The sequence below is a fragment of the Bos indicus genome, chromosome 2, assembly GCF_029378745.1.
Source record: "Bos indicus isolate NIAB-ARS_2022 breed Sahiwal x Tharparkar chromosome 2, NIAB-ARS_B.indTharparkar_mat_pri_1.0, whole genome shotgun sequence".
Taxonomy (NCBI): Eukaryota; Metazoa; Chordata; class Mammalia; order Artiodactyla; family Bovidae; genus Bos; species Bos indicus.
In genome coordinates, this window is record NC_091761.1 from 87,799,608 (window position 1) to 87,818,225 (window position 18,618).

At 39.4% G+C, this 18,618-nt stretch overlaps 1 protein-coding gene across 2 annotated transcripts in view; it reads right to left on the reverse strand.

Annotated features, from left to right (window-relative positions):
- Positions 1 to 18,618, reverse strand: part of SATB2 (SATB homeobox 2) — a 201,401-nt gene that overhangs the window by 29,863 nt on the left and 152,920 nt on the right. For both annotated transcript variants that reach the window (XM_019974518.2, XM_070769811.1), the window contains one exon: positions 3,917 to 4,114. In XM_019974518.2, the coding sequence (XP_019830077.2) occupies positions 3,917 to 4,114 (198 nt within the window). The remainder of the gene's footprint in view (positions 1 to 3,916; positions 4,115 to 18,618) is intronic.

Below are 18,618 nucleotides of genomic sequence, written 5' to 3' on the forward strand. Positions count from 1 at the left end.
AATGGCGCACAAGGGCTACTATGGAAGAACCGCAGGGCAAGGCACGTGTGGCTTTAGGACTCTTGGGGCAGGCTGGCCTCACAGGGACGCGGTGATGGGACAGGAGCAGCCTAAATGAACAAAGTGAATTGGATGTGTGTGCATGGCAGACAGAGTGTGAGTGGTGGGGCCTGTGCAGTAGGATAGACTGCTATCCTGTGTGTGCCCAGAATGGAGACCACCAGCTCCAGCCATGTGGCCCACTGGGTCAGATCTCCTAAATTTCTGGATTGTGAAATCTGGATTTCTAAGTGAAATTTCTCAATTTCTAAATGGGGGCTTGAATCTTTAAAAATCTTTCATGGGCTTAAAAAAAGAAACACATCTGCATGCAATATAAGACTACCAATTAGTAAACTATTTGCAAACAAAAGGCAAGAAAAATTTCCTCCCTTCTGGGAGGAAAGAGGCTCTGACTCTAAGGGACTTCACAGAATTCACTGAAGGGGAGGGGCTTATTCCAAGCTTCTTCTTTTATCCAATACATCTGTGGAGCCCTAATTCGACAGATTCCTCTGGTGGGTAATTATGTACAAAGGTCACTACTTCATATCTTTATAATTTAAGAAAAACTGGGGAATAGTGTACCCTAACTACTTAAAGAAATTTAAATGGCACTCTTCCATAACCACAAGTAGGGTGGATTTCTGTGTGCATTTTAATGTGCTGCATAATCAGAGACTCTTAATAATCCCTGATTTCACTCATACTTAACAATTTAATAGCAGTGCATTTTCTGCCTAATTAGACAAAATGCAACATCACCTAATACTACTAATGTACAAATTTTTTAATCCCTAAAATGTGTAAGCAATTATGTTTCTCTAAAATTTTAATTGATACAAGGGCACCAGTGAATCTCAATCCTGAGTCCAATGACTTAACTTTTGGACAATCACAGACACTTTTTAGTAGTCTGGAATCTTTCTGAATACAATCTGTCCAAAGCCATAGAAGCTGTGCTAACTTTATTCTCCAGTTTCAAGAGTTCTGTTGTCTAGTTCAAGTTCTCTTCATTTTTCCTATCATGACTGTAATAAATTACAATTTATTACAATTGTAATAAATCAAATTAATCAGATGCTTTCTATTTTGCCACAAAACATGAATGCAGCATTGAAAGCAGTGTCACTGAGAGAGAAATCACACACACACACACACACACACCAATGATATATTGAAGAGTTCTACAGTTATGAGATCAAGGTCAATGGCTGAGAAAAAGTCAATGTAGAAAAAATTACCTTATTTGTAAACTCTTTAGTTAAGAGCTGAGTGATAGGAATAACTTTTTATAAAATAAGTGAATTATCTTAGTGACATCAGAAGTTAATGTTAATAGCCACAAAGTGCTTAAAACTGAAGGAAAATTACAGACTGACTCTTTAGCCATTAAATATTGTTAGCACACTCTAGTTCTGATACACTAGCATAAAAGGTAATAAAACTCACAAATAGATTGGCTGTCTGCTTCTAAGATTTACTTTATTCAGACTGGTCAGTTAAAATACAAAATATGATGCTGAACATCCCTTCTAGCTACCTAAACACAGGGACCTCTAGAGATGAGAATTTCTGGACAGGAAGAGTACAGACAGGAATATGCAGGACCCATCACCCAAATGAAGGGAGATCCTCATTTAATGGAGAACCTTAATTTAAAGGTATTACTTTTCTTATCCCAAACTTCTCCAAATTTTCAACTTTGCCATCATCCTATGATAAAAAAGAAATGCTACTAATGTTTACAATAAATCAGTTTTTCACTTCTATTCAGGAAGATCCCCTAAAGGAGGGCATGGCAACCCACTCCAGTGTTCTCGCCTGGAGAATCCCCATGGACAGAGGAGCCTTTTACCTTGCCTGGATTGACTAAGATAGACTCTGAATGAAAAGTCCACACCAAGTGAATGGTTTCCTGAAGCTGGTCATAGGTTCAACACAGAAGTTTGGATCAATTCACATTAAAATGAGAAAAATGAGGGTGATAGTGAGTTTTTCATATGATTAAATGTATACGTTTGTCAGATCTTTTGCCTGAGGCTATCCTTTTCATTAAGTTGTTATTTAATGAGTATTTATTGTATAAATATATGAATAATAAATAGGAGTGTCCCTTGAATTTTTTGAATAAATTTATTTTCTAAAATAAAAGGTTGGTAATTATAATGGGCCCAATTTTAATTTCAACTGAATCTCAAAATCTACAAACCACTGCTTCATGTGACTCAGCAAGCTGGAATAATCATCTCTAGGGAGGTGCCCTAGTGTTTGGACAAGGCCCCAAGCAGGAAAGGACAGTGGAGGGAAGGGAGAGGCTGGTCCTGAAAGGTAAGACTTGGGGCTCATCTCTGGGGAATGAGTCACCCACACACTAGTCCAGAGCCAGGAGAACCTGCTCTGCCACTTATTAACCAGGTAGCCCTTGTGACCACCCTTTTCTGAGTGTACTGTGGATATTAGAAGAGGTTTCTGCAGGTGCTTGTAGCTTTGTGAACTCACCAGTCTAATGATCTGGGCAACTCATTCTGTGACTTTGGAAAGTGACCAATGAGAGCACAAGAGCATTGACTGAGATGTCAATATTTGGATGACAAGGGACATAATGGCTCCAGTGGCTTCGGGCTTCTTCCCCAGGCATGTGAGGGTGGAGCAAGGGGAAAGGAGACAGGAAGCCTTAGGCAGAGCATTTCAGAACCGTGTCCTTCACCACCTCTCTTATGCTATCCGATCAAGACACCACACCCCACCCCTCCTTCACCCTCATCTTCCTTCCTTCACACACATGTGCACACATGCATGCACACCTGCCTCAATTGTCCCCTTCTTGCTACCCACAAGGAGATTCAGGTGATCCTCTTTCACGGCAGTGGGGATTGAGGGCATTGAGCAGGAGGACAAATCTCACAGTCTACCAAAACACTTTGTGGCACAACTCGAAGGGGAGAAACCACAGGAACCCTCACTGATATTTCTTCCCCAAAGTAACTGATTTTAGATAACAGCAACGCTCAGTAGCTAAACTCTGTGACTCTCAAAAAGAATATAATTTATCTCAATGAGACTAAAATCTAAGCAAACAAAACATGCAAACCCAATGAAGGTAGATTTCTAAAAGACAGGAAACCAAAGATAGCAGGAACTCACCTAAAAATACTAAGAATCTATCACAACTTCTCTCTTAGGTTCAGCTGAGTTCAGTGGTATTCCCTAGCTCATGTGGATATTTCTCTCAGCCTAATGAAACGTTTCTTGAGGAATTTTGAATCAATTCATTGGCTATTTCAGAGTTTTTTTCCTTTAGAAAGTGCACTGAAGGAAACTATGATTTCTAATTAGGAGATTTAATTCTCCACCAGTGCTCTGGCTTCACAATCCTACAAGTATCAATAAAATACTCCCAGAAAGTGTGAAGTGTTATTCGATCAGTCATGTCCGACTCTTTGTGACCCCATGGAATGTAGCCCACAAGGCTCCTCTGTCCATGGAATTCTCCAAGCAAGAATACTGGAATAGGGAGCCATGCCATTCTCCAGGGGATCTTCCCAACCTGGGGATCCAACTCGGGTCTCTGGCATTGCAGGCAGATTCTTTACTGTCTGAGTCAGAGTAGCTGCCTTTGGATTTGACTTCTCAGTCACAGGTGTGTTTGTATGTGTGTGTGTGTGTGTGTGTGTGAGTGAGAGAGAGAGAGAGAGAACATGTGTGCACATGCACACATACACGCTATGCCCACTGGGAGAACAGGGCTCTCTGTTCTGGGGGACATGGAATGAGACACCTTCCGAGGGGAGGTGACATGGTCTGCCCCTTTGACCTTCAACAGCTGCTGGCACCGAGAGCCCTGTCCAGGTTTAGGGGAGAAGGGGACGCCCACCTGCACTGGCTCCGGGGGAAGCTGAACCACGTGCTGCATGCGCTCGCTGTGATGGTGCCTTGATTCCTCTTCATAAATCACATCCCTCTCATGCTGGGGAAGGTTCAAGAAACGACGGATGGTACAGAGGTTCTCCCAGAGAGTGCGGTTTTCTGGGCTGGGGTTCTCCTTCCAGCGGAGCAGTTCACACAGCCAGCCCTAGAAACAGAGAAGGCCACTGAATGAACCTGTAGAGTGCACAGCCACAGAGGGGGCTTGAGTGCAGCCAAGTACCATACCGGCTTATCACATTTTTACAACAAAATTGTTCCCACCAAACTGGGGAGACACTGAAACCGCCTGGAAACTCTGAAAACCAACTAATGACCACACATGTAGTTACACCAATACCTGAGAATCTTCAGTCTTGTTAATAACCTTATCCCCCTTCCTACTGAATACATTCTCAATTAATTTACAGTCTCATTGTAAAAGAAACTCAAGGACGCGTGTAGCTCTCCAATTCTCAGCAAAAGTCATTCATATTAGTCAGCTACAAATTTTAAAATTACCCACCCAGTTGGATAGTACTCCATTCCAAAAAAAAAAAAAATGAAAATGAACAAATATGTATTACAAAATGGCAAATTCTGAAGAGGAAATACCTAGGTAGAAATAGAAATAGAAATAGAAATATTTCCTCTCTAGGGAGGAAATAGTCTCACAAAGATCAATAACTTCTCCATAACACTCTTTGCTAGAATGAGAAAAGTGTATATCTGCTCAACCTCTGAATGCCTTGGGCTCCAGGCCCTTGTAACCATCACCTTCCTGCCTCAGCCACACCTGCAGGAAGGTAAGCAGTTGGACGGGTCACACCTGCAAATGTCTGCCTCCCAACTCTGGCATCCGGATGTTCTCTTGCTCGCAACTGCACGAGAAAGAAAATGTAATGCAAATAATGATGGATTATATGAAAATAATACAGAGGATGCTGTCAACATCGCTCACTGACTCATGTCAAAATATTTTACCCAGTAGCTTTCTAACCCATCATTTCCAATCTACGTCGCTCATTTTAAATACAAGGACTGTCCCATATCACGCCTCCCGCAAGAGTAAGAATTTTTCTAAAAAGGTGCATAAGTAAACACACATGACTTTGTAAGAAATCTGGAAACCGCCACAAATTCTATCTCATAACTTGAAACCAATGAAAGTTCCTGACACGCATTATAAAAACCCCTCATAATATCATAAGCTGTTGTTTGTCTAACTCTCCACTGTGTCTTCTGCCTTTACCCAAAAAAAGGCAAGATTTGATTATCTCCGCTGCATCAGCCAAGACAGCAACACCAGCTGTTCTCATTGTGCAGCCTCTTCCTCGCGGCCTCCATGTTAATAACCTGATCATTCCATTTTCTCCTTCAACTGCCGGCTGCAGCACTGCGAAGAGACAAAAACCCAGACCCATCTGCAGCAGCTGTAGGCACTGAACTGTGAAGCCACTGGGGATTTATAAACTAATCTGTAACACAACACTGCCTTGTTTTTACAAGTGAGAGGCCACATTTGCGCAGACCTGATCTTTTCTTGCAATAAACTGGGAGCTGGGGAGAGTTAGAGGGCTAGGAAGAATGAAAACAAGATATCTAATCATTTGCTTGGAAATGTGCTTCCAAGTATTTTCAAAGATTTTTTTTTTTTTTTTTGGCCAGTTGACAGACAGGTAATGGTTGATTTTCAAGGTGTAACATATATGAAAATTGAAGATGATTCAATTTTTTATCCCTATCAAAAAGTAAATTATATTTTTTAAAAACACTCCTAGTCCCAAAGTGTTTCCTCAAGGGTTTCTTTGTACAAAGCAAAAAATTCTTGAAATGGAATATAAACCATCTGTGGAAAAAAAATAAGCTCCTATTTCTCTGTCTTTTCACAGATCTGAATAAGTCTCCAACTGAACTCTTTCAAATGTTTCAAACAGGTATGTTTAACATCTCCCAGGGGAGGCTACAGCATGGAGACCAATCCTTGAACAGAAAATAAAAACAAAAATCTGCATCTGTTAAAAGATGAAGTTCTGAGATATCCAGACCTTAAGGAGGACAGCACCTGCTGTTCTGCATGAGGAGTGAACTGCATTGTGGGAAGCCACAGCTTGAAAGGAGACAGGTGACAGCTGAGTGGTATCTCCACTTACATACTCGAAATGTCTCGCACAACATTCATTGCTGCATTTGATTTATATGCGCTGTTATAATCTGCACTCATTACAATCACTTAGAACAAACTACAGGCCTCGTTATGGACTGGGTGCTGTCTGCCATCAGTCTTTAAGAAGTGTAGTGCTCAATTTGCCCACTGACAAGCAAGGTCCTGACCTTGAAGCTATTAGGGAGTGGATTAGACACAAGTGTGATCATGTGTGCAGACATAAGCAAACCAAATTAATTTCTGGCACAGGGAGGTAGCCAACAAGACCCTGTTCTTAGGGCACCGGAGAACTTCCTCAAATCCCTGATGGAGCTGAGCTAATAGCATGTTTAAGGGAACCCAGTTTTGAAGATGAAGCACATTCATGGTATTTAGAGGGTTATTAATCTAGTTTCCCCACAAAGTGTTTGCTTGGCTGATCAGATTAAGGGATGGAGCCTTCAACAGTGCACCCCCACCACAGCAGGCCCCAAGAAATCTGTGATACTTCACAGCCTTGGACATATTGCACCATGTGTACCCAGCTGCTTCAATAATTAGCTTATGAATGTATCAGCTGGTTCTGTGATTTTTATAAATAATAACTAACCTACAGAGCAGAAACATTGTCAAGAGCCTTACAGTAACACAAAACCACAAGGAGTTCCTAACTTGTTCATCTACTAAATGCCGAGATTCCCTACTAGAGGAGTTCCTGCAATGCCATCTATAAATATTTATCCTGTGTCTGAAATGGCAGTGTATTTTTGTCAGTTTTTTTCACGGCAGCCATGATTCGCTTTCCCCTCACTCTGACTCACTTGCTCGCTCCACGGATTTGGGTGCTTATCTTCCGGAAATCTATTCTTCCACCTCACTTCCCATCTCACCCTCCATCTTTCGATTCACATGATCCCTCCACCAGCCCATTTGGGAAGCTTATCTCTGTTTTCTCAAAAGGGTCTGTTATTAGTTTGTTTGGTGGCTAATGAATTTGCCAGAAAGGGCCATGCTGTTGCCTGCACACACACGTATGTATTGTGAGTGAACCCACCACAGAAGAGATAGAGTCCCACGGTGGGATTTTTTTCATTTATATAATTTCTGCATGCCATCCAAGAAAGTTTTGCAGTATCAGGCAAAAAAAAAAAAAAAAGTGTAAATGTCAAATAAAACAGTGACAGATGACAGTATTCTCTATTGAATAGCACTGTTTCTGTCGTGCATGTTCAATGGGAACTCATGAATTATTAATAAACAAATCTCCTTTTTCTGTTAAAAATCTCAAGTAGGTTTTTTGTTGTTGTTCCCTATGTGTTATGTGGAGCATTCCAGGAGAATTATTTTCATTTTATAGATGCTGATGCAGAAGTTCATCTGATTTCCAGCCCTGGCCAGCCTTGTGAGCAGGCACCAGGAACTGTGGAATATATACCTAGCTGTAATTTCTCCTTTAGCCTGGAAATAAGCTTTGATCAAAGGTTGGCTGAATATTCATAATGTCAGTTTAGCTTTTTTAGTATGGGAAAACTGAGGCTGAATGACATGTACCTGAGCACAGCTCGGAAGCATAGAATATTCAGTTTGGAGACTGAACTGCTAGGTTCCTGCTATGACAATAAATTACTGGGTGACCTTTGGATAAGGTCTTAGATCTTCTGGAAGCTTAACTATAAAAGAAGGAGTTTACAAAAGATGATCTTTAAGTTCCCTTCCAGCTCCACAATCTGTGATCTGTTTCCTGGTTATTTGTCAGAAACAACAGATAATGATTAGCCACCAGGTCAAAGTACAAAGAATAAAAACCACCTTGGTCAAATGATCAAGGTCAGCATCACCAGTAATGACATACTCACACTGAGAATTCTGTGATATGATTCATTTCAAAGGACACAACATAGTATCTGAGGTAGGCTTGCCCAAAATGCACAATCTCAGTCAAATCATGGCAAACCCAAACTGAGAGACTTTTTTCAACAAAATAACCAATCAGTACTCTTTAAAAGTGACAAGGTCATTAAAAAAAAAAGGGGGTGGGGGGGAGACTGAGCAATGGACACAAACTGCAGAAAGCTAAGGATAATAACTAAATGCAATGTGGTTCCTGACTGGGGTCCTGGCACCAAAAAAGGTAATTAGTGGAAATACTATTAATATTTAGCATAATATTAATTTTAAAATAGTGAAATTAGAATAAAGTTTTTAGTTGGTAGTATTAAAACACTGGTAGTTTCCTACTTTTGATAACTGCACCATGGTAATCCAGTGTACATTAGGGGAAGCCAGGTGAGAAATATATGGAAAGTGTAACATTTTGCAAAGTCTCTGTGAGTCTAAAATGTGTTCAAAATAAGAAGTTTGAAAAAATATAGAGAATACCTGGAACTTACATAGGAAAATGTACATGGAACTTAAGTGTAATGATGCCAAGAAATTTACAATTTAAACACTTTTACCTTCAAACTCTGAACCCAAAGAAAGCATATAAGTTCAAAGGCTACATCGTTTTGATCAATGGTTAAAGACTTCCCAAGCATTCAGGCCATAAGCAAATAATACTTATTAACATTTCATTTTAATCACCTCATCAGCCTCTTAAACAAATATATTTCCCTCAGTAGAGAAAACAACTCTATCTTTTCCCGACTATGCAGGTGAGGTGACACTCACACCAGTCAAGAGATAGTTTATTTACAACCCACATGTTCCTAAAAAGTTGTACATCAATCTAAATTTACAAAGCAAATAAAGTTGTAAATGTATCAAGAATCCTTACTACTTGAAGAAATGTATTATTTTTCCTTTCTGAAAGATGAATAACGGCCCCACAGCTTATTCTTTAGTAAACTGATAGTTTTACTGAGGACTTACTTAAACGAGATACCTCTAGTTCACAATTTAGGAACATTAGAAGCAGCAACAATAAGAACCACAATTTGCTCTTATTTTTCCCTCATGGTCTCATCTCCCATCAATTCTCCCATGGACCTTGTGCTTTGGCCACTGTGAATTACTCACAGTCCCTGAATAGGCTTGATATATTCTCATCTTCATGCTTTTGCTCATGTTACTCCCTTTGCTGGAAAACTTTACTCAATTCTCTGTTCCCTCTATGAGAAGTTGTAATTCATTTAATTTTCATTGTTACTGTTTACTTAAAAGGTTAGTTGAGATCACCAACAGGAAAGTATATAATTCTGACCATGAAATTCAAGGAAAATGTCATTACAGATTAACAGGATTCATAATGTGGGTCTTAAAAGATAAAGATGAGTTTCACCAGGTGGGGAGAGTAAGTGACTGGAATAACATTCTAAGCAGAGAAAGCAGTATCAGCAAATGCAGGGGCTTATAAAAATAACACATTTGGTAATCAGAAGCAACTTTGTGCAGCTAAAGCACAGTCTAGAAATGGAGGTGGGCCGTAGATTATAAAGAATAACATGCAAAGAAATTTCATCGTAATCATATTGGCCATGGGAGTCACTGAAGGCTTTTTAACTGATATGACAAAGAACTCTCTGATTTCTTCTTTACATTTTTTTTTTCTAATTTATTTTTTTTTATTGAAGGATAATTGCTTTACAGAATTTTGTTGTTTTCTGTCAAAGCTCAACATGAGTCAGCCAAAGATATACATATATCCCCTCCCTTTTGAACTTCCCTCCCATCTCCCTCCCCATCCCACTCTCTAGGTTGATATAGAGCCCCTGTTTGAGTTTCCTGAGCCATACAGCAAATTCCCATTGGCTATCTATTTTACATATGGTAATGTAAGTTTCCATGTTACTCTTTCCATACATCACACCCTCTCCTCCCATCTCCCCATGTCCGTAAGTCTATTCTCTATGTCTGTTTCTCCACTGCTGCCCTGTAAATAAATTCTTCAGTACCATTTTCCTAGAACCTATTATACAGAGTGAAGTGAGTCAGAAAGAGAAAGATAAATATCGTATTCTAACACACATATATGGAATATTCTTTCCATTTTTTATTTCCTTCCTCCATTCCTCCCTTCCTCTCTTCTTTTTTAACAAGAAGTCCTTGGAGAAAAAAACTATGATAAAGTTAAGAACTCCACTTACCTTAGCCTAGATATATTTTCTTTTTCATAGTAAAATCATGTTGCTGAGTATTAAGCAGGTCCTACAATGGCCTGCTAGTAGTAAATTACACACTGCATAGGCTTTATCCTCCAGTTTTTGTTCAATAAAAAATGACATGTACCCTAAACACGAAACCATATCATTTAACTCTCATTATTTTAATCATTTGTGTGTGTATGTACACGCACATGTGTGTGTGCGCTGTTGTTGTTGATCAAATGAGAATTTTTAAAGCTCTCTCACATTGAAAATGAATGAGGAAGAACAATATCTATTATCCTTATATAAAAAGAAAGGTTTAAAATTTTCAAATATACAATAAATGTGACATACTTTTCACACTACACACCAAATGCTGAGAATATTCAAATGACCAGGGAGGTCTTTTGGAAAACAATAATACAGCCTAGTGTCTGAATTTGGAGCCTATCAGATATGGGTTTTAATCCTAGCTCCATGCCTTAGGTTTAAGTGATGGGGGAGGGGAAGGAGATGGGAAGAGTGGGGTTCTTGTCCGTGGTACTGAAATTTCACTGTGTACCAAGTTACTTGTTTTCCTACCCCAGGACACAGGTAATCACTCCAACTTCTGCCTGTTCCCACATTTTTTTCCTTAAAAAAAAAAAAAATCTGTGTAGGTGACACATTTCCTAGTTTTTAAAGCATTTCTAAACAAATACAAACCAGGACTTGCTAAAAAACAAATGTAAGTCCACAGACTGATTTGATTTCCAAAAAAAGATACAGTAAATAAATTTGTTCTTCTTAAGTAAGGTTGTACTCGCTTTGTAGACCAAGGTCTTGTCAGTCATTACCGTTTGCCCTGAGGAACCTAGCACAGAGCTGATGAGTGAACTCCGTCTACAAGTAGTAAGAAGCCTCCACCCTCTTTGCCCATCTAGGAACTCCAATGAATGAATAAATTGACAAATGAACAGCTCTCTTCAGGAGAATGACTCAAGGCTTCTTGCAACAGACATGTAAAAGGCCATTTACTCACCCACATCTTCAATACAGAAAATGTCAGCATATGTAACCAAAAGGAAACATTTTCTGAGTGTCTCAAAAGAAAATTCATATTATTAACCACAGACAGTTCGCTTTCTAAATGGAAGCACATAAAGTCCCCAAACAAACTTTTGTAACTGTGAAAGAATTTCTCTTCAGCTGGTTGAGACTCTTCTGAAGTGTGAAATGAGCCAGATAATATTCAGCTCTTGTTTCTTAGTCACTGAATTCTCTTTTCATGAATCCAATAAGTGTCTATTAAAATAAATAAACCCCCTAATGATTCAAGATAACCTAATCAAGAAAACTGAAATGGATAAAAGGCTAAACTGCAAGGGAGACTTGTCAAGGGCTTCAGTGAATCCCTGACGAGGAGGTCATCTAAACCTGAAAAAAGATTTGTGCTGAGCATTCGGTTACAGTTCAAGGTTAATTATTTTACACCTTGAATGTAATAAGTAAAAACGATCTGCTTCTTTTCTTATTCCTCAAAATTGTACACTAAGTTCTAAACTGTATTTTCATGGGGACTAATTTTCAGCTGTCTCTGGGCATGTGTCTCACATTTCTATGGATGTGTTTGTAAAGATTGAATCTGTAATTGAGAGTAATGAAAATTTTATTTCAGAACAACTCCTTAACCTCTGTTATAAAGGGCTCAAGTTAAGAAGGGATTTCATAAAATCTTGTTGCCTTCCTTAACATGGAAATATAGGATATGCATAGCTATATAATAGTATAGAGATTTGGGATGACTTTATACAAGTATGCACACACATACTTAAACACATACATGGGAACATGCATCTAAAAAAAATCTATATCCGTCAAAAGGAATGAATCTGGAGTCTTCTCCACTTAGATAATAAAAACATATTAACATTACAATGTACTGGACTAAAATATCAGGAAGAAAACAACCAAAATATTTCAGACTCAAATTCCAGGATACCTTTGATGTAAGGTATATATATTATAACATATAGATACCATAATATACCTATGATACATACCATATATACTTATAATACAAGGTATATATATATACACACACATATATATACACAAACACACACACACATACATGATATAAGGTATATATATACACACACATATATATGATACAAGGTATATATATTAATATATATTATTATATACAAGGTACTATATATTAATATTATGAACACTGCCTCAAGAACTCATAAGTGTGGAGGGGGGGAAATAGACACAGCATAAAACCAGGAATAAAACTTGTTTGAAAGATTAGGACTGGGACTAAAGTGAGGCATGCAAGCAACTAATGTGCAAAAATTAAGAAATGTGACTCTGAAAGGGTGTGCCTCCTTGGACTGTACCCTAGGACCTAGTGTGTCTAATCCTAGTCTTTGGCCTGTGAAAGCAAGATGATTAAATGGTCCCTATGACAAAATAGTAGGAACTAGTCACAGCACCAACATTCTCCAACTGTAAGAACTATGGTTTAACTCAATATCATCTTCAAAAGAAGGCTGGGAGAGTTCAGAAAGATGGCTTTTAATATGTCAACCTGATTTGCTTTAAAGTCATATGCAAGTTTCTAAAAGTGTTGTGTCATGAACAGGCAAAAGAATGCAACTCAAAGGTTTCTGCAATAGATCAAGATGTGCTTAAACCCAGTACAGAAATTTTAGCAATGGGTAAAGGCACCTGACATTGTATTAACTGCGTATGAACTCTACGTATTAAGCTTCACTGATATCTAATTAAGGGTTCCCATAAAGGCTAGATTTAGGGTATGAAACATAAACATAATCAACTGTGAAGAACCCAACTCCTCACTATAGGGATGATGTAAAAATTGAGATCTTGAGGGAATTTCTGTTGATCATTTCTCAAAAGAATCTATTCCTTTGAATTATGCTGAGAGAAAAAGGAAGAAAGTGAAGGGTTTGACTTGATGCTTAGGTATCACTGTACTTACTGTCCACTTAATTTGGCATTTGAGAATACTGAGAAGCCTAATTTCTTCACTACCTGCTTAATAATTTTTTTCAAATGGCAATTATAGTGTAAATATGTTAATTTGTTGCATGTAAGCTTGGTGGACAGCACTGACATTGTAGTATACATGCCCCAGTTGACAAGAGTAGAAGCTGCTTTTTGATAGGCTGTCAAAATGTGTTCAAAAAAAATCTCCCATCAGGAAGGGGCAGGCAAGGCCACACACCTCATTTTAGTCTGCCTTATACACTGAAGACAAGATGGCAGAAGCAAAAGCACTAGGAGTGAGACGAGACCACCACCTCATTCTACACGTGGCATCATACAGCCAGTTTTTCCTGTCTCTCTTTATACCAGAGATCAGGGGAGTCAAACATTTACTTCCGATGCAGTGGTTTAGTTTCTAGGTCATGTCTGACTCTTGTGACCCCATGGACTGTAACCCACCAAGTTCCTCTGTCCATGGGATTCTCCAGGTAAGAATACTGGAGTGGGTTGCCATTTCCTCCTTCAAGGGACCTTTCTGAGCCAGAGACTGAACCCAGGTCTCCTGCATTGTACACAGATTCTTTACCAACTGAGCCACCAGGGAAGCCCCAATAGCCTGAGAAATCCTAGTCCCGATAAAGCCATCTCCATAAGGAAACGTAAAAAATAAGGTAACTGTCAAACCACTTTCAGGGCAAAGTGGTAAAATTGATTCTTGTGTAATATTTTCTAAAGGCTAAGAAACCAAATAATGAGACTGAAGATACTGTACAATTCATAAACATACTCTCCCATGAGAAAAGGTGGTTTAAAAATTTACAATTTATAACTGTCTTATTACAGTATAATTCCAACCAGGATATAAACACACACGTGCAAACACGCACTTACACATTAGACTAAAAGGTTAATAGCAACTACCTCTGGATTGTGGGATTACGGGTGATTCATATTTTGCCTTTATATTTTTTTCATTTTATTTTTTAAAATGAGGATGGGGCATTGCAGGTGACATTTCAGGGGGTGTGCTATCTCTCCTTGCCACCTGACGACCCACAAGGACACACGGCCCTCATCTTGATGGGCCTTTGCAGCAATCACAGAACCTGCAGGCCCCAGCCGGGAGGTGGGCCTGAGGGGAGCACAGTAAGGCAGCATGCAGCTCTGACCCCAGATGCTACAGCAGGTGCAAGGGGACAGGACCGCTAGCTGGGGATCATATGTGGAGCCATATGCAGAGCCTGCCTGGTGGAAGAGGGAGACGTGGGAATTTCCAGTTGTTCGGGGTTTTGTTTTGCTTTTGTTAATTATAAACATTTTTTTTCTTTATTAGTATTTTTTTATTTTTATTATTATTATTATTTTTTACTTTACAATATTGTATTGGTTTTGCCATACATCAACATGCATCCGCCACGGGTGTACATGTGTTCCCCATCCTGAATCGCCCTCCCACCTTCCTCCGCATACCATCCCTCTGGGTCATCCCAGTGCACCAGCCCCAAGCTTCCTGTATCCTGCATCAAACCTGGACTGGCGATTTGTTTCTTATATGATATTATACATGTTTTAATGCCATTCTCCCAAATCATCCCCCCCTCCCTCTTATATTGGCCAAAACTGTAGTCAGCTGAGTCATTCAAAATGCCTTAGGTGAAGGTATAGAGGCAGCGACCCTCAAGCATCGCTGGCAAGGACATCACTGGAATGTAAATCCTATCATTATTTTCAATATGGTAGGACTAGAAATGATTTACATACCCATGAAGGGAAGAGAGTCAAATTGTGGTGCATCCAGTATGACGTAGCAGCTTAAGAGAATAAGAGGACTAAGTGTCCTGATACGGAAAGATCTTTAGGATTTGTAAAGGAAAAACCGTGTGTAAAGTATGCTAGTCATTTGTGCATAGGGACAAAGAAAGCCTATAAACTTGTATTTCCAAAGATAGAGGAGAAATGTTGGCAGTGGCTCTAAGGATGGCTGAGGGCTGAGGGATGGAGGAAGACTATTCACTGTATACTCTTTTGTCCCTTTTGAAGCTTATATAATGAACATATGCTACCTATTCAAAATAAATAGCATTAAAGAAGAAAAGAAATGCCTTTGAATTCAAGAATAAAAATAAAATGAGGATGTTATTACTTAAGTAGTCATAAAATAGAAGTTATTTCTTTAAAAAGGAAATATGTACAACTAACTTGTGCCTGGGACATTTTTAAGAAGAGACATACAAAAGCAAAAATTAATATGGTAACTCATGATTGAATGAAGAAAACACGTTAGCACTATACTGAATGTGATATAAACTCCAATAGCAAAGATTAGTAAAAGGAAGGAAACAACCGAATGATATACCAATTATTTTTCATTATGTACAGTTGTCTATCTTTACTTTTACCTTTAAAAGGATCTGCTACAGAGTCCTGTGTATTTTAAATCATTTAACTTGTTAGTCAAATTAGATCATCTATATGGAAATATTTTATAATAAAGAATGTTCATAAAATCTGTGTTTATAATCTACATCTAAAGTTTAAGAAGCCTTCTACTTAGGATTACAGTTTGTTAAGTCAGTAAGTGAGAACATGGAATATGAATATATATATATATATATTTCTTTTCTTGGTGAGACAATGATAAGGAATAAAGGCCAATCAGTACACAAAATCTATTTTAATCATAGCATTCATAAAGTATACACCATGAAACCCAGTCACCACGAAGAATACATCTTCTATGGAGGAAATTATTTCAGAATTGTGCCAGAAACTCTTTCCCCACTGTGGTGGGGTCACAGTTGTGCCTCCCTCTCTCTTCTGCAGCAGGAGTGAGGACTCCTTCATTCCTGATCCTAGCAGTAGCTCCTGCAGCCTGTGGGCCTGGAAGGCATGTAGGGCAGGAAGGACTAGTAGGGGTTTTTAAATCCTGGTGGTGATGATGAGGACATCCTACAGTGTCATCCCTTCAGAGACCCCCTACCCCTTATTCCCAGGTCACTCCCTCTTTTATACCAGCAGACTCTGGGGTTGGCTCTTTCATTACCACCAACTGAGCTTTACAACCAGGTTGTCTATTTCCCTTTTTTGCAGTGTTTCAGCTTCTCTCTACCTTCCTAATAACAGAAAGCAAGACCCTCCTGCCCCGCCAAAAAAAGAGAGAGAAAAGAAAAAAAGAAAGCAAACCTAGTGCGCTTCTAACATTTTTATTCATTTGTTTTACTTGTTTAATGAAGGCAAAGTAGAACAGGAATAGGTCCATTCCCATTCCTCTACCTACTCTATTTCCACCCAAACCTAATAGGAAAAGACATATGTAGAGTTGGCTCTTTGGGTGTAAAATAATAAAGTTTCACTCTCCTTTCAAAATAAAGCCAAGCTCAGATCAACCTCAGCATTCCATGAGTTGAATACTGAAAGCAATATAAAAAAGAGAAGCAGGCAGGAGAGGAGAGAAATAGTGAGTTAACATCTGGGGAAAGGGGCAGCTGATGTCACCAGAAAGAGATGTAGCTAAAGATGCTGTCACGAAGCACATGGCCATCCCTGGAGCACTGCAGTGGGGGTGCCACACAGGTCACTGTGTTTGCTCCCTGCTGGATTTCCATTTTCCAGATCACATGTGATAAACTGCACTTGGGGAGGAAGGGAGAGTGGGAGAGTAACTACAGAATCTGAGGGACTGGGACACTGAGTTCCTGTAGTCACTTAGACTGCACACTGGGGTGCTTATTCTCTGGGGGCCCTTTGTATGTAGGGCCATGCTGAAGTTGTGAGGGAAATGCCATATGCCCTTACACTATGGTTCCTACTGAGGACCCCCACTCCTAGTTCACAGAGAACAACCATTGACCATAGTTCATCCCATCCCATGAAGACCAATAATCTGAATATTCTGCAGAAAGAAAAGAGAGTCTTCAGAACCCACATCCACATCCACACACACACACAACACCTAAAATTGATCCTAAATAGAAAATGAAACAAAAGTAAAAGGTGAAATGTATGTAAGCATACTTTGCCCCCTGCTTTGCTTTCTTTGGCTTCTCTCACGTGAAGAAAAGGCCAAGGATCAGACCGGAGGCACTCAGTGGAATTGGATGATGGGCTGGCCTGGCCATGACAAAGGAGCCGGAGACCAATTAAATGAACAGGTGGTCTTCAACCCTACAAATGCACCCTTATGTCACCCACACACTAAGGAAACACACACTTTCCAGTAATATTGTTTCCACCAATAGGACCACAGGCATAACTGCCAATGTTTGTCACTCTTAGCTCCTTTTCTGAACCCCTCCTCCAACTATGCCTGTTTTCTAAACTCTTACAGCCCTCGAGGAACCCCTTGCCCCACCACTCTCAATCTCTAAAAACGTCCTCTCTTTTTCCTACTCTTCATTCAAAGCTTGCCTAACACACAGGCAGTGTAAGGTTACTATTTTTATTATGATGACGGCAATTCATAGCAAGGAATGAATGAGATTTAATGGAGGGTTCCTTTCTATTTTAAGACATGTAAAAAGGAAGACGAGGGGTTAGTATGTGTGTTTGAATAGGGCCTTCTAGGCTCAAACCCACTCCAATAGGAACAAGAGTTCCTATTCAAGGTTCTTCTAATTTTACCTCCAAGAGAATGGAGTACCCTTACTTCCTCAGTCACTCCATACACACACACACACACACACACACACACACACAAAACCCTTATGGACATGTACCAAATACAAGTGCAAGGTACAACATCATGCCGTTGATTTCATTAAGGATGCTTTTTATCAAGCAAATGCCAGTAGTACTTACAAAGCAGAGCGAATATCTTACGTTAAATTGCCTTTGAAACTATCAGCTAAGTTTATTTTGTTTGACAGTGCCGTTTTTAAGACACTTAACACCTGATTTGCAAATCTCTGTCAGCTGTTTACAAATAAAGTTCCTTATTCATAAATGTGAATGAAATCACCACCCTAATGGAAAACAAACAAGAGACAAAGCATCTTATCTCCATTTAGGCTCAATCTCACCTTTTAGCACATCAGGTCCTAGAACTATATTTCACTCCAAGCTCTACAGAAACAGGGCTACTGAGTTCTGCAGGCAATAAGAATTTGGAGAGCTACCTTTGTGCCAACTGGCAAACACAGTTTTCAATCAGCCACCTGAACTACTTGGGGAGGCTGGACTCAACACTCTTTTCAGAAGCAATAGTACCAAGTCAACAGGGAGATGACAGCATTCTGAATCAAGTGCTTAGACTATGGCCTTGAGTTTTTCTAGAAAGCAGCTATAAAAGGAGGACTGAGTGCAACGTTGATATTTACATCAAGTCACGACTACGGGGCAGGTTTGCAAAAGCAATTGTGTAGTTTTATACTTACTGCACATTTACCACATATGTCCTTTATTACACAGTGGAAAACCATTAAATGCACAGTAGTTTTGCCAAGTGGC